Raw genomic sequence first — 26,825 nt, 5'->3', positions numbered from 1 at the left:
AAGGACCCCAGTCCATATTAATCTGAGAAATGGGCCTGGACAACCCAGAACTGAACTTTCTTAGCTCAGAGTGTTCACATCCATGGGTTGGTTTGGCCTATTATGGCGTTAGGAACCAACTGTGAAGTACGGATCGGGATTTGAGCGGCCTCATAACTCACAGGGGCTTGGTCCAGGAGTTTGCTTCAGACCCACTGAAGCAGTTAATATCATGTAAGAATCCTCTAGCCAAAGTGGGGCCTTCCACTGGGGGAGGGAGGAACTAGCCCCCTTCCCAGCCCATCTAATCCTCTGACATTCTAAAAGGCACAGCAGATGCCTCAAATCTCCAGGAGTCCTGGATGCAGAGACATAACTATGCCCCTGAGCCAAGCCCGAGTGGCGCAGTGTAGGCAGATTCTGCAGACTGCGGTCTCCATACCATGGAGCAGCTGTTGAGACCCTGCATAGCCTCAACATTTCTGCAAGGGGGCAGTGCCCAGTGGATCCATGCAGCAGAGGATCCACTGACCCTATCCTTGGCCATTCTCTCTTCAAACCCCACTGTGCAGCTGGGCTTTGTGATACATCAGGGTCCAGTTCAGCAGCCTCTGGGATGCTGAGTTACCATCCCACCCCCACAGCAACTGTAGCATTACCCTGAGCCAGCCTTCAGTTCCCCAAAGCCTTGCCACTTGCTTCACTTACGACAGCCTTGAAAAACAGGTTCCAGTGCCATCACCAGTGCTGCTTTGCTGTTGCTATGTTTTGCTGTGGTTAAGTGAGGCCCATTTCTCATTTCAGGCACTGACGTGAGCTGTGCAAATCTGGAACTAGTTAAATCGGGCTGCAGGCATTCCAGAGAGCTTCTCTGCCGAGTTCCTTTTTGGCCAATGAGTGTGTGCTCCAGCCAGACTCTCACATTCCCCCACCCTCCCCCACAGCTAGAAAGGCAGCGAGGAGACCAAAAGAGGAAAGCAGAACAATGGATTCAGGCTGTAAAGGTTCTGATTTTGTGGAGAAGGTTCTGGCCACAGATTGGGGACCAGTGGACATTTCCTGTTGTCTGAGTGTTTGGACCCTGAATTTTGAAGTGGTCCCAGCTGTAATTGAAAAGCAGAATAACAAAAGCCCCTTGAAAGGAAAGAGTATTTTCTAGCAGCTAATGCAGGATACCTTATTCATGGTTCTATTCCCACCTCTGGCTGCATCACGGTGTGGGCAAGTCACCTAAAATCTCCTAAAGTCCCTCTCTAAAATGGCAATAATAATCCTGGCCTATGTCACAGGTGGCTTTGAGAATGAATGTATGGTGCTTTGGGATCCTCAAATAGAAGGTGTGCAGCATTCTGAGTGAATTTGGCCTTTCATCCAAAAAGGTTGGTAATAAACATGGAGCACCGACCCCTATTTTAATACCAGTCTCAGGGACCTGATGGCAGGGAGGCTGGATGTGTCAGGGGACTGGAAGTGAGATACAGCACCTTTCATCCCTGGGTCAGCACATGAACTGTGCCCTCCGGAGTCCTCTTCATCCAACAGTATTCATTGGCCCTGGTGAGTGGAGTTTGGCTTCTCAGTCCATCCTACAGATCCCTTGTTGGAAGTCTCAGCGGAAAGGTCAAGGACTGAACAAAACTTGGAGTCTGAACTCTTCCTTATCCTAGAAATGCAGAGCTGAAGCAGAGTCAGAGGCCAGGTACCTTGCTCAGGTTTGTGTGTGGCAAAAGCTTGATAGTCTTCCCCTGCTGCCGCTGTCCTGACCTATGTGGCTCCCACTCAGGAGTAAAAGACCTGATCTGGTGGGGGAAAGGTGCCCAGAGATCATTATTAAATCGTCATGCACTATCCAGCTCCTGGCAGGCCCATCTGCCATCCCAGCCCCAAATGCATGAGCTTTGTATTTTGATGGAGAGCGATGTCACTGGGAAATGGGGCAGGAGGGTTTTTTGAGGGTTCATTTCACACTGCTGATATATAAGGAGCTTTATTCCCCGTCCTCCTTTTGCCCGCTCCCTCTTTATAAGGAGAAGTGCAGGGTCTGCGGCTGGGATTGCACAAACATTCAGCTCTGTTGTGTTTGAGGCTGTTTTTTGCCAGCGTTACTAGGGTACAGGGATGACTAATTCTCTCCAAGCTTTCAGTTTCAGTCTCTCAAACACTATTTCTCAAGGCCCTGGAATCCATTTCTTGGGCAGAAGCCTGCAAACCGCTCAGAGAAGCAGTATCATCTACACATACACACACTGATCATTCTAAGATTCTTTGGTGCTTTACCGCATTGCACTGTTAGGCTGCAGGTTTAGGCAAGGCTGGCTCTGTCACCTGTCACAGGTCAGGGCTCAGAAAGCAGGTCTGGAAGGAGGAGAGGAGTGTATGCACTCACCTGCCAATTCCCTTTCGTCGAAGCTTTGAAATAATAGCAGAAATACCATTATCAAAAAAATTATTGGCATCTCCATGAGGTGTGTCCTAAGAGGGTTTGAGGGTCCAGAGCCGACTGTTGCTCGAAGGGACAGAGCAAAATGTGACAGATAATTATCCTGTATAACTCGTTATATTTCCCAAGTGCTACACAGGCACTTGCTATTTAATGCAGCCCCAGTGAAGTAGGTAAGGATCTTTTTCTCCATTGTAGACATGGGGAAACCAAGGCACTGAGAGGTTAAAATGACTTGCCCAAGGTGTCTGAGTAAGTTAATGCCTGACTCAAGCTCCTGGTTCGAAGCCTCATGCTTGGCCTCAGGAGATAACATGAAACATAAGGGGGTTTGAGGGCACAATGCGATTGGCGCTTCCCCTTTGTCCTCTTGGGAGCCTGGAACCCAAGGGAATTTTATGTCAGTAGACACTAGCCTACTGAGATCTCCCCTTTTGCTTCCTGAGACTTGAGGGGCCACAGGCTACCCGCAGTGACACCAGAAAAAACACGCTTCTGTCCCATGCACATAGCATACCCTGTGCTGATGGGCCCTGAATGCACTGGAAAAGTACAGCAAGGGAAAAGGTTGCCAGCTGGACACTTTTGGGAGGCATTTGCTTCCCTGTTTCATGTGAAAAGAAATATAAATCTGGAAATCTGCCATGGAAATGGGTTTCAATAATAGCCTCAGCTCCCTGTGGGACTCTCCTGGAGATTGGCTTATGTGATGAAAAATGGGGGGCGAGGTAGAGAGGGGCGACGTGCCAGATCCTTGCTTAGTTATGAATGGAATGTCTCCGGCTCCTTTCAGGAACAGTGTGTTCCTTCCTGAGATATTAACGTCATCAGCTCCCTACAAGAAGCCCAGGCAGGAAGGCTCAAGCTGCCCTTCAGGTTCCCACCCTCCTTCACACTAGATCCTGTTTTCTTGACCTCACGTAAACAATCCCTCCTTTCAGAAACAGGAGGAGAGGAAAGTGAATGGAACAATGGCAGCAAGTCACCGAGTGTAGGCTGATTACTGGCTAAAGCGATTAGCTCCCAATCCGCACAGCTCTTGCAGCATTACATCCATGTATGAGGCAGAAAGGACCAGCTGGTTCCCATGTGTGGTGATTGCATTGGGGTGTAAATCCAGCAGGTGTTAGCAAAGGATCTTCTCCTGTGGCTTGAACATCCAGAAGCAGACACATCCCTGGCTTGAAAGATCAGTCTCTCTGTCACCTGCTCATCTGAAGGAGCGTTGCATTCCCAGAAGAATAAGGAGGGCTCCACATGTCTCCACTGCACTCGAGCTGGCAAGGAACTATGCAGGAGAAAGCACCAGGGGTTGAAGAAGAAGCCTCCAGTACTTCCCGTGGTGGAAAGCAAGCATAAATGAATGAACCATGGGTGCTCACGGATGGGCTCCAGTACCACTTACCGTAGGATGTGACTCAGATTTATTCCATTCAGGAAACTGGTTTAAGCTGTCCTTGTAAAAGAACGTCTCGCTGGTATAAGCTACGCTGGGGGGTTTCCAGTGTACCTCTACTGGCATAAGCTATAACCACAAATCTTTTCAAGTGCAAACGAGGCCTTAGAGAAGTAGTTTCCCTTCCTCTATTTGACAGCTGCATCCCACCAATTTGTTCCCATTTCTCTGTTACTCACTATGCTTTATTTTCCCAAATGAGCACCCTCATTTTGCCCATGTGGGGCAGAGCCCTAGTGAATGGCACTATATTATTATCATTATTTAAAACATTACAGTAGCACCCAGTCGGGATTGGGCCCCCATTGTGATGGGCACTGTACAGATATGTGAAAAGATACAGTCTCTGCCCCAGAAAGCAAGTACCTATAGCCAAGAGGTCACCGCACACCCACAGCTCTGCTGGGCAGATGAAATGGTGCTATGGGGGTGAGACACCTTGCTCAGACACCCCAGAAATGAGCAGGTTAGAAACACTTGGGCAGGCAGATTCATTGAGCACTCCCCCATGGCGGCACCCATCCCCCTGGATCACTCCCCCAGTGCTGCTGCTCCCCACGTTGGCTCCCCGACCTGTGGCCACTCCCTCATGCAGCCGGAAAGGCCTTTGCAGACTGGTTAGCAGATCGAACGGGTAGCGCAGCAAGAGCTTTTTTTAGTGCATGAGCTCTGACCGTTACTAAAGGGCCGCCGGTGTCCTGGACCCTATTTGAACTCCAGAGCAAGAAGCAGCAGCAATTCACACGGCCTGAGAAGGGGATAAACATACCACAGCATCCACCAGGCAACTGGACAAACAGTGGAGCGTGTCTGTAAACACAACCACGGCCCCTTCATTCCTGACAAGTGACTGTACAGTTGGCAATAGCCACTCCCTGGAGGCAGATCAAACTGAGCCATCCAGGTCACTCTTCCTGGAGAATCATTACATCGCCCCTCCACTGTGTCTCAGGAGACGTTTTTTCACCCATTACTGGCTTGAAAGAAAAAGCCAAGCTTTTCACATGAAAATCCCTACAAGAAGAGTCATCAGGGAAATATCTCTAGCAGGGGTTCTCACAACAAATTTTTTGGTGGCCTCAGAGTACAGCCACCAACTTTTGCTGCTGGCTGTGCTGACAATTTTTCCTACAATACTTAATTAGCTTTAGGAAAAACAAATATGCACATATACATGTCCAAATCATTGTAATTTATTTATGTGGGTTTTTTTCAGACTCAGTCATAAAAATAATTTACAGTTGTCTCTATTCTTTACTGGACCTAAACAGAATAGAAACACAAATAAGGCGCTTTGCATGTTCTTGTCTTTTTGTTGTTGTTTCTTTTGCTTTTTTGGTTGCACTTTTTTTTCTTCTAAGACTTGCTAGCTGGTAAGCCTTCCGCTGTGAAAAGTGATATTTGTATGTTTGTTAATATCACTTTTCACAGCAAACTAACTCAGCCCCAGCAAGCCCCGGGACAAGTTTAAGTCCTGAATGGGGAAGTGAGCAGGGAGGCAGCAGGGCCCAGGGTCAATGGCAGGGGTGGTGAGCCTGGGGCCGGAGCCTGGAACCTGAGCCTGTCAGCAGATGGACAGAGCCCAAAGCCCTGTGGCCGAAGCCTGCCTCCCCTACCGCTGGAAAAGTGGGGAATTCACCAGCTGCCTGCACCTCCAGAGTTTTTCTCTCTGGAGGGGGGCAGGACCCAATCACTGGTGGTGGCCCTGGGAGAGGGCCCACTGCTTTTCACCCCCACCCCCATCACATCCCAGGTTGTTGTGGCCACAAGGACAGGCCCTGGTGGCTGCATGCAGCCAAGGTGGCTGCATTTGAGAAACACTGTGTCTAGAGCAGCTTGCAAGAGATCTTGTGCAGTACTCGTCAGCCAGTAGGGTCTCCAGGATGGGGGGGAGTGACAAAAAATGAGAGGTAGGCTCGGGATTTGAATAATGGTGGGATGCGCAGGTCAGACTGATGTGGAAGTTGAGAAAGAACTGACAGGGATTTCTAGGGGATCTTAATGCGTGACAGTCTGTTAGCAAGAGTCAGGCTAGCTGTTAGCAAGAGTTAGGCCAGCTGTAACCCTAATAACGCGAGATTTGTAGAAGCGAGAATGGCGTGAGGTGAGTGGGAAAGAACTGTGTGAGAAGTTGTTGAGACCTTGTACTGATAATAACAAAATATGTAGACTGGCGTCTAAATAGAAGTGAGAAAAATAAGATAGCAGGATGGTCTATGTATTAACAAAATGCAGCTGTTGCTTATTATTGTCTGTAACAAAAGGTATAAATGCTTGCTGTAATTGTTTACCTGTTGAGAGACCTGTCCGGGACTGGGGCGACCCTGTGTCCTAGGGCACTCCCTCCCTCTTTGCAATTGCTTGAGAATAAATAAAGTATTTGATTTTGCTGCACCCAAACAAAAAGTGAGAACTGAGTTTTTCTCCGACACTGAGGTACACTGGCAGAGGTGTGTGATGGTACAGGACTAGAATAAGTAAGGATGCTACGGACTGGGGTGCATTGTCAGCTGGGGAAAAGAGGGGGGGTCTAGGACTAAAATAACTGCACATAGGCAAAACATACATAGAGTGGGCCTGATTCTCCCATGTCTTGCCCCTTTGTAGACCTTTTTACATGTGCATAGGGAGTGCAAAGTGCTACCACCACTATTGACAAGTGGAGCGTTCTGACTTGGTTGTCTCTCACACCTACTTTTCAGAAGAGTAAATCAGAACACAAAGGGGAAGGCAGTGGAGAATCAGCCCAATATGTGCTAATGGCTAAAAGGCCTTTTAGAAGCGTGAGCTGATCATATGATAGGAGGAAACAAAGACAGGGATCTATTCAAAGAGCAACAATGGCTGATTTTATTCCTGGGAGAGGCTTGGACAAAAGTTGGCATGAGCTTCAGAAGCTCAGCTACAAAGGCTTTGGCTACACTTGCACTTCAAAGCGCTGCCACGGCAGCGCTTTGAAGCGCTAAGTGTAGTCAAAGCGCCAGCGCTGGGAGAGAGCTCTCCCAGCGCTGTCCGTACTCCACCTCCCTGTGGGGAATAACGTACGGGGCTTTGACCACACTGGCGCTTTGCAGCGCCGCAATTTGCAGCGCTGGAGAGGGTGTGTTTTCACACCCTGCTGCAGCGCTGCAAATTTGCAAGTGTAGCCAAGGCCAAAGAGACACTACATTGGTTAAAACACTGTAAGAAGGGGAGAGAAATGAGGCCCTCACCTTTACTGGGATGCAGCAGCATTTGCTCCAAGCAATTCTATGCCGAAGGCCCTGAATAAGTGATGAAAAAGTTGGTGTAAGATGGAAAAGGTTGAGAAAGAGAGTACATGCTCTCCAAGGAGATACTGGCCCTCAATGGCCATTTAACCTTCCATGCTGCCAGGGCAGGGGTGTGCCTGGGTTGGGGGAACATATCACAAGAAGCTCCAGTTCAGCTGGATGCAAAAGACTAAGGGAACCTGCTGCCTAGGAAACACATCTTTGATCACTCATCCATTCCCATAAAAAGGACCATTTTACAAGGGCAGCCTTCTGCAAATCTGTGTGTAGCTTTGATCTTGAGCAGCAAAGTGACCTTACTGAATTGTCTGAGAAATAAAAATACTTGGCTGTTGACAAGAGCCTCTTCCATGCCATTCAGAAATGCAGGCCACTGTGCTAAACTGAACAGTGAACTGTATGGGTTTATGTACCCTGCAGCCAGGAGGTGAGATTCCCAGCACGGGGACATACTTGAACTAACTCAGCTTGGCCACTGAAAATAGCAGCGTGGATGTTGTGGCGTGGGCGGTTGCTCGGGCCCTAGCTGCACAAGTCCAAGGCCCTCCAAATACCTGGGTCCGAGCGTGGCTGTGTAGATGTACCCTAAGGCTGCGTCTACACAGCCAGCAGCGGTGAGCCTCCCAGCCCAGGGCAGCAGACTCGGGGCTCGTACTAGTGCTCTAAAAATAGCTGTGTCCACAGTGTTTTGAAATTGCAGCTTGGGCTGGAGTTCAGGTTCTTAAGCCCACTCCCGGCCCAAGGCTTCAGAGCCCGAATTCCAGCCTGAGCTGCAACTTCAAAGTGCTGTCTACACAGCTATTTTGAGAGTGCTAGTGCCAGCCCTGCTAACCCAAGTCTGGTAGCCTGGGCTGGAGGCTTGCTGCCTCAGGCTATGTAGACATACCCATAGTGGTCCATGCACAGGCCTAAGAACAAAAAGCTCTGAGTTTTAATCCTGCTATAACTCCCTCTGTGGCCTTGGATAAGTCATAATCTCTCTGGGTCTCACTTTCCCTATGTGCAAAATGGGGATAATAATACTTCCTTTCCCCACAAGGGATCGTGAGGAATGACTGAATTCTGTACAGTGTGAAGTATTAGTAAAGATCATTAACTCTGGAAATGAAGCTGCTAGGGAATGTTTTCAGCCCTTGCAATAGCTTATCTGATGGGATCCAGCTGCAGCACTGATTTATAGACAACCTTATGGATGAAATTTTCGAAAGCACTTATCATTGGTCCAATGGTTGCCACTGAAGTAAATGGCAAAACTCCCACTGATTTCAATAGGAGCACAGTTAGGCCAATGGTACTTTTGAAAAATCCACCATAAAAATGTATTGCATATTCCACTGGAAAAGGACTGATAGGTTTGTATTCTGCCAGTGCAGCATGCTCTGCTTGTTACCAACTCACTATATCATAATAATACTTTGTCCTGTATTGTCTTTCATCCAAGAGTCTCAAAGTACTTTTATAAACATTCATTAATTAAACCTTATAATACCCCTATTGTTATCTGGTCAGTGTCATCCTCATTTTACAGAGAGGTAAACTGAGACACAAAGTCAAAGTCAAACTGAGACACAAAGGGAAACAAAGTCAAATAGAGCCATAAAGAGAACCTAAGAGTCCTACCTGCCAGTCTCCTACTCTGTCCACTAGCCCACGTCACTCTCCTGGAATACAAATAACAATGATGATAATGGTACTCTATTTCTCAGTCACTTGGAGTCTTTAAATCAAGTTGGATGCCTTTCTAAAAAATATGCTCTAGTTCCACCAGAAGTATGGTTTGTATTATGCAGGAGGTCAGACCAGATAATAGTTCAGAATGGTGACTTCGGGCCTTAAAAATCTATGAATCTATATATGATGGGTTCGGTCACAGAGACCCCCCTTGGGACTGTCACCTGATGTGCTGAAACTACCTCTGAGCCCGTTTCCCCTGCCAGCCTGGGATTTCAGAACCCTGTCTTGTTGAGCCAGACACGCTAGCCTGCTGCTACACAGACCTAGGGTCTGAACCAAACCCCAAAGCTGCAGACTTAACTGAAAACAGCTCAGCAAGTACTCCTGTCTCCAGCACTTAAGACACCCAGTTTCCAATGGGATCCAAACCCCAAATAAATCTGTTTTACTCTGTATAAATCTTATACAGGGTAAACTCATAAATTGTCCGCCCTCTATAACACTGATAGAGAGAGATGCACAGCTGTTTGCTCCCCCAAGTATTAATCCCTTACTCTGGGTTAATTAATAAACAAAAGTGATTTTATTAAATATAAAAAGTAGGATTTAAGTGGTCCCAAGTAATAACTGACAGAACAAAGTGAATTACCAAGAAAAATACACAAGTCTAAGCCTAATACATTAAGAAACTGAATACAGGTAAATTTCACCCTCAGAGATGTTCCAATAAGCTTCTTTCACAGACTAGATTCCTTCCTAGTCTGGGCCTAATCCTTTCCCCTGGTACAGTCCTTGTTAGTTCCAGCTCAGGTGGTAACTAGGGGATTTCTCATGACTGGCAGCCCTCTTTGTTCTGTTCCACCCTCTTTTATAGCTTTGGCACAAGGCGGGAATCTTTTGTTTCTCTGGATCCCCACCCCTCCTTCTAAATGGAAAAGCACCAGGTTTAAGATGGATTCCAGTTCAGGTGACATGATCACATGTCACTGTAAGACCTTCTTCATTACCTAGTATCTGGAAGACAGGTACATAGGAAGGCTATGTATCCATTCACAGTTCATTGATTCTGAAGCACCCTTAATGGCTTCCACTTACATGTTTACATCAGTAATACAAGTTTATATCTTATTCTCCTAACTCCAGACATAGAAATAATACATGCAAACAAATAGAATGAACACACTCAGTAGATCATAAGCTTTGTAATGATACCTTGCAAGAGACCTTTTGCATGAAGTATATTCCAGTTACATCATATTCACACTTATAAACATATTTTCCATAAAACATATAGAGTGCAACATCACACTATATGTATCTTCATATCTGCTGGCATTAGTAACATAGCACGGTCAGTAGGAAATGCCAGCCCAACACTGGCACACTGAATCTACTGGTCTGCATCTACTAATTGGACAGATCAAGATCCTCCTGTCATTGTTATTACTCACTCCTTACTTGTGTGGGTTGGCAGGAGGGAGAAGGGAAGTATACTGTAGTCTACCTCCTTGAGTCAGATCTTTATGGACAGTATTAAATCAGTCCTGATCAGACGTCACAAAGTAGAAAATTTTCTTCCAGCTTCAAAACACTAAACTTTCCTCCAAAAGAACATATCAAAAGCAAAGCTGCCATTAATCTTGTGCCCAGACAAATCCTTTGGAGATACCAAATATTTCCACTTTGGCGTCATGATTTTTAGAAAAAGCCTTCCCAGGATGGGTGTGGTGGTCTTTACACACGCAGCAGGTCTCAGCTTTGAGGCATCTGAAACATCAGGGTTTAGTACTGCAAGCATTGAGATCCTGTTTGTTACTGAAGACAAGGAATAGCTCATGTAATGGGGGTGAGGGACGTTATCCCCTACAAATGATCATAAAATTAGAAATGAGAACTCTTGTGTGCTTTAAAGAAACAACATATTCGTCTGTCTGATTTTCTGTAAAGTCTGTGTGGCTGTCTGCCCACTTGTGCTGAGAGGATGTTAAAAAATATAGTCACATTTTCAAATGTAGGCATATTGTTTGCATTGGCAAAACTCAGATAAATGGGGGTTTCAGGCGTGTAGTAGGTACACATGCAACTTTTTGACCTGCCGTATAGATGTCTACATTTTACTGCTTGGCCCTTGGCGTACAATGGCCTAGGACTCATCTGAGAGCCAAAGGAGAACTATCGTCTACTGTGTGAATGTACAGCACCTAACACAATGGAGCCCCAATCTCAGCCAGGGCTTCTAGATACTGCTGTAGCACAAATAATATCTGTTGTTGCTTCATTCTTCTTAGGAATTTCCCCAACTCCAGGGAAAAGGAAGGTGTTTTGCTGCGTTTCAGAGCCACTTGATTTGGGGTAAGAGGTGGGCCCAGAATGGGTGATGGCAGCTGGTAACCTAGCAGCCCTGCATTTACGTCCATCATTGTTTTTCCCTTTTTAAATGTTTAAGAATTTAAAACTCCTCTGCTTTCTATTTCAAGCAAAGGCACAGCCCTCCAGTGCCCTCAGTAAACCCCCATATGTAAAATGAAACCTTGTCTTCTTTAATTCCTGACAAGTGAGTGTAAAATTGGCAGTGACCATTCAGTGGAGGCAGAGTGCACTCCCCCTTCCAAGTCATTAATGTCCCCTGACACCCCTTAACGCTCCCCTCCTATTTAGTTGCCTTTCCTCCACCGTTGTCCTAGTGCTTTCTCTCTTTAGTTGACTTGAAACCAAAAATCATGCATTTCACAATAAAAATGTCCACATCTTCCAGGAAGATCATTTTGCACCATTGGGATCCAGCCCAAACCTATTAAAAATAGCTCAGTGTGTAGCCCTCGGTGCCATTAATCCACTCTGCCGTCTGTGTGGATGGACGGATGGGTACCCCAATGAACAGGCCTGCCACAAACACAATGCCATAAATGACCATAGTGCTCTCCATTGCACCAATTAGCTGCTGGTACACAGAGGGCTACATGCTGGTTAGCATCCTTCTTCTCTGATCCCCTCCTCCCTCCAATAGTCTGCTCCCCTTCCCCCACCTCCAACCAGCTCACATTGCATTTCACATTCCAAGAGCTTAAGGAATGCATTAGCGCAGAATAAAAGTACAAGGAGCCCAAATGTAGGGCCCTGACGTCAACGGTCCCTGGAGTTTGGAAGAGAAGCAGTAAACAGTGTAATGAAAGGAGGTTATAAAAAGACCATCTGGCTTTGGCTTCCATGGACAAGTCTCTGAAAAAAAAAAAGAGAGAGAAAAGGTGCTGAAAGTTGGGGTTAGCTCTGCAATAAGGTGGCCACTGGCATCTGGAGACAGTGATCAGTGTGAAGGGAATGACAACAGCAAAGTATCAAGGCTGAAAGGGTGTTTCTGCTTTTGAAATTGCTTCTGTCCTTGCAGTCCACGCCTGATCAGTAGAAGGGGGTGAGAGTTATTGTATAATGTGCTACAGCTACGCAGTTGGATAGCTGGGTTCTTGAGTGGATCCAGGGGGAAGGGCGCAAAAATTCCTAGGGCACAAGGAGAATTATGTTCATGTAATGTGAATTCTGACCAGGTTACAGCAGCAAATATGGTTTCAACTTGTCCATGTTGTAGCATTTTACCAGGTATAACCATGCTGTACCTACCCTGCTATACAATTGGGCTTGTACCGGTGCATCCTGGGAAGATATGACCTGTTCTCCCATAGTGCCTCAATTGCTAGTAATGCTTTTGGATGTCCTTCAAGATGTCCCCTTCCCCTGGGGTGCAAGGCACTTTGAGATGTCTTCTCACACAGAGACTTAGGAACTGAAAAATTGACAAAGCCGGTTACACAGACCCCACTGCAAAAGAAGTGGGTTAGGACCTGCTTGTATCAACTCCATTGTACTATATCCTTGGCCCCTAGAAACTTTTAAGCATGTTGTGACAAGGTTAGAATACAACTGAACTGTATTTTAATCCCCTGACTCGGTTATAGTTAGTTTTTAAATGGGGCCTACATTTTTAGGAGCAGGCAACACAGCTGTGACAAGGATCACCCTAATGTAGTGGTTCTCAAACTGTGGGTTGGGACCCCAAAGTCAGCGGGGTCACAAGGGCTGGCTTAGACTTGTTGGGGCCCAGGGCCAAAGCCAAAGCCCCACCACCTGGGACCAAAACCAAAGCCTGAGGGCTTCCGCCCTGGGTGATGGGGCTCAGGTTATAGACCCTCTGCCTGGGGCTGAAGCCCTTGGGCTTCAGCTTTGTGCCCCCACCTCCCCCATGTGGGGCAGCAGGGCTCGGGCAGGCTCAGGCTTTGGTCCCCCCCTCCTGGGGCCATGTAGTCATTTTTGTTGTCAGAAGGGGATCAGGATGCAATGAAGTTTGAGAACCCGCCCTAATATGTAATCATCATCCTGTGGGAAAAGTAACCCTTCTCCATGGCCTTCTGCTAGGGGTCTAGCTAAGCCAGGATCCTTAGGTGACAGAGGCCCAGACATAACAGTGAGGCAAGCATCAGGTGACAGCGCAGCATATCTGCTAGTGGCTGACCACCTACCGGGGTGGGCTATGCTCAGCTGTCTTGGTTGGGAAGAAGATCAAGAATTCGGGAATGAAAAGAATACAAAAGCCTATCCAAGGGGTCTAGGAGGAAGGGTAGCTCCCTAATGGATCCCTTTTATAAGCCTATTGGATTCCTGAAAATCCCTCCTTCACCACTATATAATTCTCTCTACTTCCCTAACGGATCACTGAGGATCCCTTCTACAGCCCTGTGAGATCCTTGAAAATCCTCTCCATGCCCCCCACTGGATCCTTGAGGGTCTCCTCATTCTTATCCTGATATACATCCTGCACCCTTGTGACTCTGGATCCCAGAAACCAGGGGATATTGTAGCTGAGGAGCACTGGACAGGATTCCCACAGGAATGCTTGGCTGGGGGGTCACCACGGAGTGGTACAAGCTATTCATCGCTGATCCCTCTGGACAAGTGACATCAGCAGGAACTGTAATGTACCTGTGGACTGTCTCTGGCTTCGCCTCCCACTCACTCTTCTGTCTCTTAGCAGTGTCAAGATCGGGGAAGCCCAGCACTACTCATTTCAGTGTCTACCAGGAAGTACATGCAAATCTAAGGGCTTGAGAGATCCATTCAGGAAAACCCCATCAGAAAAGAGCCAACTCAGCAATCCTCAGAGGGCTCTAAGATTAACCTCAGCCTCTCATACCCAGAGCACAGAGACTGGGCAAGAATCTCCGGTTGTCCTTGGGTCACTCAAAATGGGGCACAGAGATGGAGGAAGTATTCCTGGGTGAACAAGGGGGGCTCATTAACCTCCATTGAATTCTTATGCCTCTGTCCCCTAAATTTGGACAGCCCTGGAAATGGAAATCCTCTCTTGATCTGCAGAACAGTTTCTTCTTTGGAAGTGGCAGAGTAGGTTTCCCCTATGCTGTAAAATGAAATAAAGTAGAAACTCTGTCATTGGACAGTTAGTGGTTTTAGAATGACAAAATCATTCTTGACCGTGTGACGCACTAAAGCGATCCGTTCAGACTGTGCCTGTAGGATCTGGCCCTAGAACGACTCTCTGTATAATCCAGGGTTAGTAACTCTCATGTATTTAGCCTAAAAAGAAAAGCATCCTTTACCCTCTCTTGTCCCACCCATAGTGGGACTCCAGGCAGGGTAACTCTGCTGTTTACACATAAAATTATCTGAAAACTCACCCCTTAATTTCAAGTAACAAAGGCCTGAAGCAGAGCTGTACTCACAAGCATAGAGCCAGGTCCTCAGCTGATGTAAACTGGCATCTATTGAAGTCATACTGTCAGTTTACATCAGCTGAGCCTCTGGCCTATGAAATTCAAGCTTGAGCTCCTCCCTGAGCTGCCTGATCTCTAGTTGTTTCTGTCTTCAGGACTGTGTGTCCCTCCCTCTTGTCTCAGAAAGTCTCTCGGGCTTTTATAGTCCTGACTTGAACTAGAGAGAACCACCTGGCCTGACTACCTGTGTCCTGAAGCCTAACCTCACCTCTTGCCCTGCCCCACTCTCCACAGTCACTGACCCTTCTATACTGTAATAACTACCAGGGCAGTGGAGGGAGGGCTGGTTACAAGATGGTTGTTGCCCAGCACAGTTTGGTCTTGTATTGTAGATGGGAGTGAACTGCATTTTAACCGTACTCCTAGCCTTACTACAGCCACAGATTTCAGCACAGTTTGGGAACACGCAAAACTGAGCTTAGTCCCATCTATGCTGTAAACCCAAACGGTGTTTTATCCATGTTGGGGGACAACTGTGCTTTAACCAAGTCATCTATCAGGGCAGTTGTCATAGTGCGGATGGGACTGAAAGGAACTGTGTTTAAATGTCAGGTGTTTTTACACACTACGACACAGCCCAGCCTAGAACATGGTTCTTACAGAGTATCACTTCATTCACAATAACCTGCCAAACTGTGCTAGAAAGTGGTTTATCTGGAACTGTGTTTAAACTGGGTTTGAAAATGATTCTCAAACCACTGGAGATAAAACCTGCCTCCTTCCTGCCTGTGGTAGGGAAGCCAGACAGAAGAAAAAACAGGTGCTAAGTAGCTGAGCCGGAAGCCTCATGTGTGATCATAATCATGTAATGTCCCTTTCCAACAAGTACCTGATGGCCTAATGTAACCTGGTCTCTGCTGGGTTGATACCAAGAACTGATTATGTGGGACAGTCAGGGAACTAATTCACATTGCTCCCTTTAAAAGTGCTGATTATAGAAGGAAGACAGAAGCTTTGGACATGGGGATTACCCCAGCTACATCTGATCTGGCACGGTGTGTATGTTATATGTTCATTATGTATGTTGGTTGTGTGTTTTGTGTTTGTTGGGTGCTATGTGCTTGTGTTATATGTTGCCTGTTATATGTTGCATTTTGTGACTGAATGGCTGCCTGCTTTTTTCTGTGCTATGCTTTTTCAGGTCCTTGAATATGTTCACGTCTATCTCACGGGTTCCCCTTCAGAAGTAGACAAAATGGCCAGTGTTCAGCATGTATGTGCATTTGTGGTTCTGCTTGGCAACTAACAAAGCCTGGAACCAGCTGCTGTAAACGCTAAACATGCTTTTTTATCACTTCAGGACAAACTGATTTGTCAGCAACAGGAAGTGATGTTACTGCTTTTCTCACAAAAGGGAAACTCCTAGTAGTTTGTTTCCATGGGGACATAGGCAACTGTGTAATGACAGATTTATATAATCTTAAAGTTACACACACCATTTTTGTGCCTTATTCACTGAGGAGAGGGTGACCAGATAGCAAGGGTGAAAAATCAGGACGGGGGTAAATAAACCTATATAAGACAAAGCCCCAAATATCGGGACTGTCCCTATAAAATTGGGACATCTGGTCACCCTACTAGGGAATTAAAGGCCTAATACAAAATATAGGGTCTTATCCTGAGAGGCCCGGAAACACCTCTCAGTATGCAATCCATAGATTTTGATTGTGAGAATCAGTGGAGGGTGGGTCTCAAAGCTATGAACCATGCTAAATAGTGTGTCATGGTATACTGAGCAAATGATAATGCACAACAGACAGAACATATATAGAGGAGCAGAAGGGCAAAATCATCCCTTGAGCATTTGGAGTTGGCAAAATGAAGTTTAGTTAGGGTGAATTACCCTGACTTCCTCTCCTGCAAATAAAACGCTGAGCATAATTAATTACACTTACTAAAGTTGCAACTGGTCTTTCTCTGCCCTTGTAACTGGCTGTTTGCTCCAGCCCCCTCCTGTCCTCTCTCACCTCCCTTTCATAGTCTCTTCACTCAGCTTCATTCCACACCTACCCCTGTAACGTCCTCACCTACCTCTTTGCAATGCTCTGTCCCCTTCACCCTTCTCCCTTCCCTTGTCTTTCTGTTTAGCTAATCCTCTCTAGACAAAACCTCACAATCTCCTCCCAAAATCGTGGCACTAATATGATGTTTGTCATTGTCATTTGTCAGTGATCTTTCTGCTTGTATGTTGTATCCCCAGCTCTTTATCTATTTGGACTTCCCCTTCTTTGGGGCAGAGCCTGTCTACCACTCTCTGTGTTTGTACAGCACCTAGCACAAGGGGGACCCAATCTTGGTTGGTCCCTAGGCACTACTGTAATAACTATGTTTAAGATTATAAGCATACATTGCAACCCTTTAGAACTAGAAATGTATTTTTTGCCTTGCAGAGAATGTTTTAACCAGCTTGAATCGGCTTGTTTTTCAGAAACGTGATTTGTGCTGAAGCAGCTCTTTTTGTGCCCCTCTGTCAGGTGCCTGTTTAGGTTGTAAAAACAACCAGCTGCCAGGTAATGAGTTTTATTGTTCCCAGAAACATATAAACAAACCTCCATGGCTGATGGGGAGCGGAATTCTGTTTGAACAGTGATTAATGGGTGGGATCTTTTTTTTTGTTTTTGTCAGTTGTACCACAGCCAAGGTTGTATTTTTCCACTGAATAAGCTTTGCTTTGAAGGTGAACGCTTGTTCCGCTGATCACTGCAGGTGTAACAAGGCTCACATATTCAGAAATAGCCTTACTCATTTTTCAGGGAATGTGCTGTGGGTGTAATTCCATGGAACAATAAGACCTTCCAAATTCATTTCCATGGAACAAGGAAAGGGGGTGGGTAGCATTCCGGGATTTGGGGAGTGGGAGAAGCTCTGGGGGTGGATAATTCAATTCCAGTAGGAGGGTCATGTATGCAATGAATTGTGGGGAGGAGGGGGGAAGGGTGAATAGGGATGTTCATTTACTTCCCTTTTGCTGTTCCATTTGTTTTTGTCCCTTGGGGTCAGGTTGTGGCTCACTGATTGCTAACATATACTCCTGAAGGCAGAGCAGCGTCTGTGGAATATTTCAGCTGTGCAATCAGATTAACTTTTAAGGGTACCTCCTCCCAAAAGAACAGAACTGGATTTTACATAGAATGGATTTACATTAACACTTCAGTTATCTCACAGGGCTTTACAAAGCAACAAATTATGTGGTGTCTGATTCAGCACTGGTTGTGTAGGCAAACAGCAGCTATTATATACTCAATAAGAGCTCACGCATAACCTTGGACTTCAGCGTCTGTTTTAATGATAAGTGCCTTCATTTCAAGTAAAGAGACAAGGTCAAATTCTACTTTTATCTGCATCTGTGCAAACCCATCTTCAGTGAGGCTGCATAATATCCAGGAGAATTAGATCCACTGGATTTTAAAGATACAGTGCCTGATCATGTCCAGTTGGTGCAAGAAGCCAGTCACAATTGCAGTTCTGGCACTCTTCTGAGCACAAGGCTAGCATTGCTAGTGTTATTAACTACTCTAAATATAGAGGGAAGCAGGTAGGGAAATACCCCACCCTGTACCTCCAGCATTACCTTGTCTCAGCAGGAAGTACATGGGTGGCACAGCAACTGCAGTCCTGAGTGTAAAATCTCTCCCACAACTCCCAGTGGGATAGCCTGATGCTACACCATCCACAGGGCTGTGCACAACTAATCTCATACTGTTTCATTGTAGTTATAGGTTGTTGTAGGTCTGACCTTCAAGGTGGCATGAATATTCATTGGCTAAAATTCCTGTCTCTGTAACAACATATAATGAAATAGCTTCTGCTCTGTTACATCAATATAAATGCAGACTAACTCCCCTGGAGTCAATAGAGACATGCAGGAAGAGAGCAGAATTTGACATAGTGTGTGAGAGATAAAATATGTGCTCTCAACACAGTGCAATTTGTTTAAACTATCTCCCGTTGTAGATATGCCCAGATTTGTGTACAATGCATGGAACAAGAGGGCAGGCATTTCATTTGGGGTAACAGAAATATTCTGGGCTGGACAGAGAAACATTCGGGGCGACAAAGAAAGTCACTACACTCCTTAAGGGGAGCTTTACAAATATGAGCCAATTGTCAGTGGTGGGCCAGATTTTAGACTTAACATTTAAAGTGTTAAGAGTAAATAAGCAATAAGGAAGGTCCTCAAAAAAGGGATCTATTTTGTTTTGCAGTAGGATGACTGCTAGTCATCTACCAGTTTCTCAGCTGATATAAATTGGCATAGCTCTGTTGATATCAATGCAGCTAACACCACTTCACACTGCTGAAAAGGTGGCCTGGAGTGTTTATAATATGATTTATTGAAGCAGGGGACAGAGTGTTGCTATTATATCACAGGTAATTTGAACCACAGGTTTATTGATCATTTACATACTCATGTCGAGCTTAGCTCAGGAGCAGAATCTGGTTTTCAGTGAGGTCCCTGGCCTTTCACAAACCCATTTTTCCAGCAAGGTTGACTGAGACAGCAGGGGGTTGAGTGATTTGCTTGCTGTCACAAAGTTAAGCAGAAGGACTTGAACTCAAGACTTTTCTCCTGTGCTGTATGCTGCAGCCTTAGCTGGGAGACAGCCTAGGTGAGGTTTAACCCTACATCCTGAAAACATAAGACTTTATACATCCAGATTTCAATAGAAATGTCATAATTTATTCTGTTTGTATAAAAAGTCATAATCATGTAACAAAACCATGTCTTCTTTCCTAAGAAGAAATATATTATTTCACATCATAAATAAAATCAGCAAACATACAACCCTGGGCAACTAAAAAAAAAAGCACTCATCTGGTGCTTTCACGTCAGTGCTTAGGAAACAGTTGAAGATCTATTTACAGGATTACAGTACCCAAAAAATATTGAGGTATTTGGTTTCTCTAGAAATGAAACTTCAGGCTTGTGAAGGCAAGAACAATGCATCTACACAAAAATAAATAAATAACAGGACTTTCATATAAAAGGGGACAGCATCACTGTTGCTTAGAATGTCCAGAAATGGTAATACCAGTGGGTATGCTATTTAACAAGGACTAGTCTCTTAGAACTGACAGACAAAGGAGAAATAACTCAGGAGAAGAAAGCAATGTTCAGTTCTTTGTCTCCTTTGTAGACATCCAGATATTGGTCGAAAATATGCCAACAAACTCAAGAAAGAACTAGCTCTCTGGAGTCAAGTCAGCCCCTCTGTGTCTGCGACAATGTGTTCTGGGATGGATGGAATCCCATGTGAACCAAAATGACTAAAGACACTGTCCCTAGGGTTATTGCACTTTTTAGAGAAGAGTCAAGTTTTTGTGTTCTGAATAAATGTTCATCTACCCTTCAGCAGCTCGGAGAAGTGGTGATGGGACTCTGTAGATAGCTTAAAGCACTGGATGAAGGGTGTACAGGGATAGAGACTGGGAAGTTAAAGACAGTGGTGGTTGATGTTCCTCTGTCCAATACAGACATGGCAGGGCTTCCAGCCTCTGCTGAGCAGTTAGGGGCTAGGACTTGAGACTCAAACTGAAGTAGCTGCCCCATGAAGCTGAAATTTGGGGAGATGATGCTTCTTCTCTGCTTCACAAACTCAAAGGCCTCATCTAGTTTGACTCGGTTGGTCCTCATGAGATAAGCAAGGCAGATAGTTGCTGAGCGGGAGATGCCAGCCTGGCAGTGCACAAATACCCTTCCGCCATCATTTTTAACAGAATCTGAAATAATCAATTAAATGACATGGTTAACACATGGGTCAGGCTGCTGCAATGCTACAGAAACACAAGCTGCTATTTCACTTCTTTTTTTTTTAATTTGTTCTTTCCATAACACTCTAGCTGTGCATGGCACTTCACAAACAAAGGAGACTCTTGTCCTGAGGGAAAAGCAATGTAGGGATTTCTATACTAAACTCTAATTCCAATAATACAAATAGTTTCCTTCAGCCACTGATATTTGTTTGAAACAGTCATCTCTATTTAAAAAATAAAAATGTATTGGTGGAACACTAGACTAAGTTACTAACTACTTTCTGTTATGGGATTCAATATTTCAGACAGCTTTATAAAGTTAAGGCTCTCTCTGCATTTAGCAATACAGCCTCGTAGGGAGCACAGACCCTAATAAAATAGCTACAGATTTATTTCGTGTTACTTTAATCACTGAGTAAACAGTTTCCCAGCTATTTTAAAATTAAACTGGGCTAGAGTTTTCCAGTGAGATTTCTGCCTCAAGGCTAATACAAACTGATTCTTTGGAAGCACAGGCTGCAGAGAGCACTCATTTACCTATGAAGTCGATGGCTTCGTTAAACCAGGAGCTGATGTCAGCCTTGTGGTTGTCCTCCACTGGGATGCTTTTGTACTGGTAATGCCCCTCAAAATGGTTGGGGCAGTTTGCCGAGACGTTAATTAAGGCTGTGATCCCCAAAGCATCCAGCATGTCCTTTCTGGAGGCATGATAGGCACTGCCCAAGTAGAGAAATGGTAGGATTTCCACCGGCCCACCCTAAAAGAGAAGAGACAAAGGAAGAGGATCAGTTACTTGCGCTCTGTGATTTAAAATAGCCCCCCTCTTTTTTGTTACATGCAGGCAAGCAGATGTTTGTCTCTTTACATGGTTTTAGTATTAAATGTATCTGTATCTGGGCATCACCTCTGGAGATACTCAGCCTCCAGGGCTATCCTCAATTCAAATGATCCCTTATTTCTTTGCCCATTTCCTACTGACCTGGTCATAGAGCGGGGTGCCACAGGAGCTGCAGCCAGAATCCGCACTGCTGGGCATGCTGTTGGCACTCAGAGGCAGGCTCAGGCCGGTGGGAGCAGTTGGCTTGGTGCACAGCTCAGCGCAGGCAGAAGAGAAGGCTTCATACCCTCCTGGAATGGCAAGGGGGGAAAAAAAGAGGGAAAAGATCTTATTAGCATTGGTGAGACATAAATTCTCTGCGCCCCCCTGAAAACACCCAGGCCGGATTGTGCCAGCCAGAATCTCCCTCTCCCCAGGCTCACCACTGATGCCACCCGGGACTCACCCTTGAGGAAGCAGATGCGGGTGTCCCTGGCCTCCCTGCAGAGGGTGTTCACGGCCAGCATGATGGTGCTGTCCCGCTTGGGCAGCTCCAGGTCCGAGCTGCGCTCGTCCAGCAGCACCACGGCGTGGTATCCCCCGCTGAGCAGGCGGCCCCGCAGCTCCTCGTTGGGGATGATGTGCTCCAGCCCCATGGCCCCCTTGGCCCGCCGCTTCACGATGGTGCTGAAGCGGACGTTGGCGGAGCCCAGGATGTGCGCGGAGTTGAAGGAGAAGAAGGAGCGGCAGTCCAGCACCAGGCACTGGGCGGCCCGCTCCTGCAGGAGCTCCCGCAGCGTCTCGCAATCCAGGGCGCACACTTGCATGTTGACCATCGCTCGGTGCGCGGCGGGAGGGGAGCTCGCAGCGGCTGGTCGGGCCCCCAGCTGCAGGTCGCCGGCGGGGAGAGAGGGGGGTAGGTTGTTGGTCTCTTTCAAGGTCAAAGTGCTCGTTCGGGTGGGAGCAGGCGAGTCCCCTTTGTCTGTGCCTGGGGGCTGTTTCCTCTCCCGGCTCCTTTGTTTCTTCTCGGGGGGTTACTTGGTTTCTACTGTTAGAGTTTCTTTAAAAAAAAAAAAGCTGCCGGCGCTTCTTGTCAAATCCTTTTTTTAACTCCAGCCACCCCCGCTGTATCGCGAAGGCAGAGTCTGGGTCGGAGGGGGGAGCTTGATTTGAGGCTGGCTCCTCGCTTCAGTCGCAGCTCTTTGTGCCTCCTTCTCGGTAGTAGCAGTTTCCTTGCTGGCTGCAGCCTTGCGCGTGGCCTTATATAGTCCGCTTGCTGCCCGCTCCCCCCTCCCTTTTTTGTGAATGAGACTGGATCACATGACTGCTTCAGGCAAGACGTCACTTGCCGGGGTGTAGAGCAGACACTCCCTGCCCAGGAGTACTCACGTCATCGGCACTTTTGCAGTCGCTTGAATGTAAAACACACAGACACATACAAAACTTCCATCCTGATCAGGCAGGAAATCAACTGATGCAACCCTACGCTCCCCAGCGCTGCGGGCAGACACAACCGGGCCTCCTGGTAGTGATGAAAAGGCACACAATGTACAGCGGAAAGCTGAAGAACATATACCCCAGGGGTAGGCAACCTATGTTACGTATCAGAGGGGTAGCCGTGTTACTCTGGATCTGTAAAAGCAACAAAGAATCCTGTGGCACCTTATAGACTAACAGACGTTTTGCAGCATGAGCTTTCGTGGGTGAATACCCACTTCTTCGGATGCAACCTATGTTACGTGTGCCGAAGGGGGTACGCGCACTGACTTCAGTGGCATTCCCACTGGCCACCGGTCCGGGGGGCTCTGCATTTTAATTTAATTTTAAATGAAGCTTCTTATACATTTTAAAGACCTTATTTACTTTACATACAACAACAATAGTTTAGTTCTATATTATAGACTTATAGAAAGAGACCTAAAAACGTTAAAATGTATTACTGGCACGCGAAACCTTAAATCAGAGTGAATAAATGAAGACTCGGCACACCACTTCTGAAAGGTTGCTGACCCCTGATATACACTCTCCCTTCATAGTATGTACTGCTCCACATTCTCTGATCTGTTTGGCATGTAAGAATTCCCACACACTCACCCCATGCCTAGTGCGATGACATGGCTAGGCTGCATAGCTCGCTAACTGCCCTCTGCTGGGTGGAATTAGAACTCTGCCACTTAGTGTCATAAACCCCACACTGCAAAGAAGGTAAGTGAGGTTCTTTTAAAGCACAAGTGGCAGTGGTTCCTCCTGTCTTCAAAACAATATTAGTTCATGTCCATGTTCCTTTATAGATAAGGAATGTGACTGCAGGCACAGACCCTTCATATTATTTCTCTTTACACTTACACACACACCCCTACTGACATTTACTGTTCCATGTAACCTCATAGGTCTGGTATGTGAAAGGGGTATTGAGAAAAGCGTCACAGTGTGGACAGAACAGGAATTTTTGTATGGAAGAAAGAGCAATATAACTAAACTCTAGGCCTGGGACTGTATTCTTTGCATACTCAAAATTCCCACTGAAATCAGGGCTACCAAATAACTGGCAGTAGAGCTGTTCGGTCTCTGATTTTTTTCCCCCTTCACAAATGTAGCAAGGCTTCCCAAAAGTTATTTTTCCCTGTGGGTGATCAGCTTTCATCAACCCACTGGGGTATTTCTTACTCAGGGCTTCCAATCACAGTTGCTTTCACTTCCCCTTTCTGGGTGCCTGGCTTCTAATATGGTCTCTCACAGCCTGCTTTTCCCTTGCTGTGTGTTTTCTCCGTCCCTCCCGATGGGGGAGGAGGTTCCCCTTGTCTCTCTACCTTCTCTTTTCCCTACTGCCCACTTGTGACTCCTGCTTCTCTCCCAATATTGCCCCCGTACAACTGCTTTTCTCTTCTCTGCCTTGTTCCTTCCCCCGCCACACAGCAGTACTCTCTTACCAGTCCTCTTCTCCAGCTGCTCCTTTCAACACAAACTTTCCTTGTTCTCATTTCCTCAAACTCCCTCAAACTGCTTTGGACTCCCTCTCACACTTTCTAACTCCCAGACAGCCACACTTTTCTGGGACTTTCCAGAACTTTCTCCCTGGGCTCCTGACAAACTATTACCAGCCAACTGCCTCAGAATGTTCCAGAAGCTTCTCAGTAAGTCCCTGATAGTTCATAAACAACAAAGTGCCCTGCAATCTTCTAGAACATCTCGCGTTCCCTGCTGATCTGTATCTGATCAAGTGCCCCAGAGCCATCCAGAATCTTCTCCTTAGATAGCTGGGGAGGTACTAATTGCCAGTCTGAAACTGATTAACTGATTGTGCAATTGCATCTATCCTGCCAAACCATGACTCCTGCCAAAGCTGCAGACTCAAAGCAAATCTGTTTTTTTCCCTTAAAAATAAACACAGAGCTGCACTTTTTCATTTCTATTTATTTATTATTGCAATTATAACAACACCATGACTGAGAGACAGATTGTGAGTGAAGGATTCGTATGTTCCAATGCTTGATGTTTCAGCCCACTATGAGCTACTCACTTACTAGAACTGTAGAAGCAGTTTACAACTAATTGTTTCCAGTGAATCATTAATGTCCATGCAGCATGATCAGTGAAATATTGTGCTCACAGTAGAGTGGCCATTCGGTTAGAACAGGTCACATAGTCTGTTGGATGTGCTGCATAAGATGCTGCCATTAGCAAGGTTATTATTTATAACCCTCAGCCTTTACAATGCTCCAATCAAACTTTTACTGACTAGGCATTCACAAATCTCTTTTAGGGGAATAATAATAGTGATAATTATTAATAATTAATTAATAGCCTTTTCACAAAATAAAGCAGTCAAGAAAGGATAGGCAAAGAGCTGAGACCCTTATTTAGAGTTTATTGTCTTGGCAGAACTCCTACTTACTGCATATACAAGTATATACACAGGAACCATGTCAGGCAGGAGGAGGGTGGATGCAGCAGTAGTTTAATGTGGCACACTGCAATAGTTTAATACGTGGGTGAAACTAGACAAGCACTACACTCTTGAATGAACTCACACAGGAAAAACATAAAAGACAAAAGCACCACGTCACCTGTGGGTGAACACTTTTTACAAAGCAATCAATCTATATCAGTCCTCATCCTCAAAGGAAACCTGCACAACACTTTAAAAAGACGAGCCTGGGAGCTTAATTTCATTACTCTGCTAGACACTAAAAATCACGGACTGAACAGAGACATTGGATTTATGGCTTGTTACAACAATCTGTAACCAACTAATCTCCTCTTTTTGTCCTATATCTGCAGAGGTGTTAATGGGCCTAAAATGCTCCCTTACAGTATGTGCTACCTACTTATATGCCAAACAATCTGTTCCACCTTGCATTTTGCTGTAATGCTGAGAGTATCTTTTCCAGACCTGAAGAAGAGATCCATATGGCTCAAAATCTTGTCTCTCTCACCAACAGAAGTTGGTCCAATAAAAGATATTACCTCGCCCACCTTGTTTCTGCAAGAATCCCATATCCAGCTGAAAATACAGCAGGAAAGGAGAATGTAATTCTGAAATGGAATTTGACTAGAATTTGACTAGAATACTGGGCTTTTAATACCTCAACGGTTGCAAAAAGCACCAATGAAATTGTTAGGCCTGATCTACGGTACAGAGTTAGGTCAACGCAAGGCAGTTTAGATCAACCTAACTATGTAAGTGTCTACACTAAAATTTCACGTCCACCAACGTAACTGCCCCACTACACCGACTTAATAACTCCACCTCATGAGAGGCATAAAATCAATGTTCATGTAGTTAGGTCGATGCAGTGTCAGTGTAGACACAGCGTTGCTTACATCAATTGTTATTGGCTTTTAGAAGCCATCCCACAATGCTCCACACTGACAGTACAATTGGTATAAGTGTTCCTGGTAAGGATGCACATCAACGACACAAGGAGTAACGTGTAGACACATACAAGCAATGTAATTACTGTGGCAGCTGTATGCCAATGTAAGTTAGGTCAACTTAATTTTGTACTGTAGACATGCCCTTACCTTAGTAACCACGAACCAAGAGATCAGAACCTCAGTTTAATGTTTCATCTGAAGGACAGCACTGTCAGCAGCACAGTGCCCCTTAGCTAAGGCACTGGGCCAACACTGACCCAAAGGCACAAGGGACATCTCGCAACACTGTTTCCTCCAGAATTCTGGATTCTTCCTTGGAGGTTTCCCATTCAAGGACTGATTAGGGCCAGCCTTGTGAGATCAGACAAGATCACAACCCAAGGTAGCATGGCTGCTGCTATACCTTAGCTGTACCAATATTATCCTGCCAGGTATCAGCCTGGGGGCACGTTTTCTTTTCACTGATTTAACCAAATTTAACAACTTGAGGATTGGCTGCTTTAAAATTATTTGAGTGTAAAAGTAAAATAAAAATGGCTTATTTTCCATCTAGGAAGTCTTTACTTTTCCTGAGCTTATATGACGAATCATATCTCTGGTCTTTGTACAATAGTTAGAATGCACCTCAATAGCAATTAGCCTTTTCCAAAACATTGTTATTAATCAGCACCAGAATATTAAATATAGGGCCATATACACTCTAGCTGCTGTAGGGTGGTGCAAAAAGAACACTGTCCATGCCACTATGGCACCCTGTATCCTAGGGGAATCCACC

General features: G+C 45.8%; 2 protein-coding genes and 1 long non-coding RNA gene across 11 annotated transcripts in view; 1 reads left to right on the top strand and 2 right to left on the bottom strand.

Annotated features, from left to right (window-relative positions):
• The window catches only part of NEURL1B (neuralized E3 ubiquitin protein ligase 1B), a 260,932-nt gene extending 236,692 nt beyond the window's left edge, over positions 1-24,240 (bottom strand). The window contains exons 1-4 of one of the 8 annotated variants that reach the window (XM_039484284.1): positions 24,103-24,153; positions 13,793-14,228; positions 12,437-12,599; positions 8,768-8,808 (exon numbers count right to left, since the gene is read on the bottom strand). The gene's annotated coding sequence lies outside the window, so the exon portion shown is untranslated. Of the gene's footprint in view, positions 1-7,087; positions 7,139-8,767; positions 8,809-12,436; positions 12,600-13,792; positions 14,229-14,505; positions 14,521-14,550; positions 14,584-16,632; positions 16,653-23,266; positions 24,058-24,102 lie in introns of those variants that run through there. The other 7 variants (XM_039484285.1, XM_039484287.1, XM_039484286.1 and 4 more) reach the window with 7 other exon arrangements.
• LOC120370117 overlaps positions 15,462-26,825 on the top strand; it is a 35,293-nt gene continuing 23,929 nt past the window's right edge. Inside the window, exons 1-2 of one of the 2 annotated variants that reach the window (XR_005583626.1) lie at positions 15,462-15,596; positions 17,030-17,111. This is a non-coding gene — a long non-coding RNA (uncharacterized LOC120370117). Of the gene's footprint in view, positions 15,597-16,020; positions 16,104-17,029; positions 17,112-26,825 lie in introns of those variants that run through there. The other variant, XR_005583627.1, reaches the window with a different exon arrangement.
• On the bottom strand, positions 19,261-22,783 carry DUSP1 (dual specificity phosphatase 1). The gene is made up of 4 exons (XM_039484290.1): positions 21,639-22,783; positions 21,335-21,483; positions 20,893-21,112; positions 19,261-20,322 (listed from the first exon to the last, which is right to left on the bottom strand). Exons 1-4 carry the CDS (start codon positions 22,006-22,008, stop codon positions 19,952-19,954), a joined length of 1,110 nt encoding a protein of 369 aa, XP_039340224.1. The 5' UTR covers positions 22,009-22,783; the 3' UTR covers positions 19,261-19,951.

Source organism: Mauremys reevesii, linkage group 8 (genome assembly GCF_016161935.1).
Source record: "Mauremys reevesii isolate NIE-2019 linkage group 8, ASM1616193v1, whole genome shotgun sequence".
Lineage (NCBI taxonomy): Eukaryota > Metazoa > Chordata > Testudines > Geoemydidae > Mauremys > Mauremys reevesii.
Note: the sequence above shows the minus strand (reverse complement) of the source record. Positions and strands in the feature narration are given on the sequence as shown.

Coding starts and splice junctions, on each gene's coding strand:
- DUSP1 (XM_039484290.1), bottom strand. CDS start 22,008: ATGGTCAACATGCAAGTGTGCGCCCTGGATTGCGAGACGCTGCGGGAG. Junction 21,113..21,334: donor GCACCCCGCTCTATGACCAG/GTCAGTAGGAAA, acceptor CTTCTCTTTTAG/GGTGGGCCGGTGGAAATCCT. Junction 20,323..20,892: donor CGAAGCCATCGACTTCATAG/GTAAATGAGTGC, acceptor TGATTATTTCAG/ATTCTGTTAAAAATGATGGC.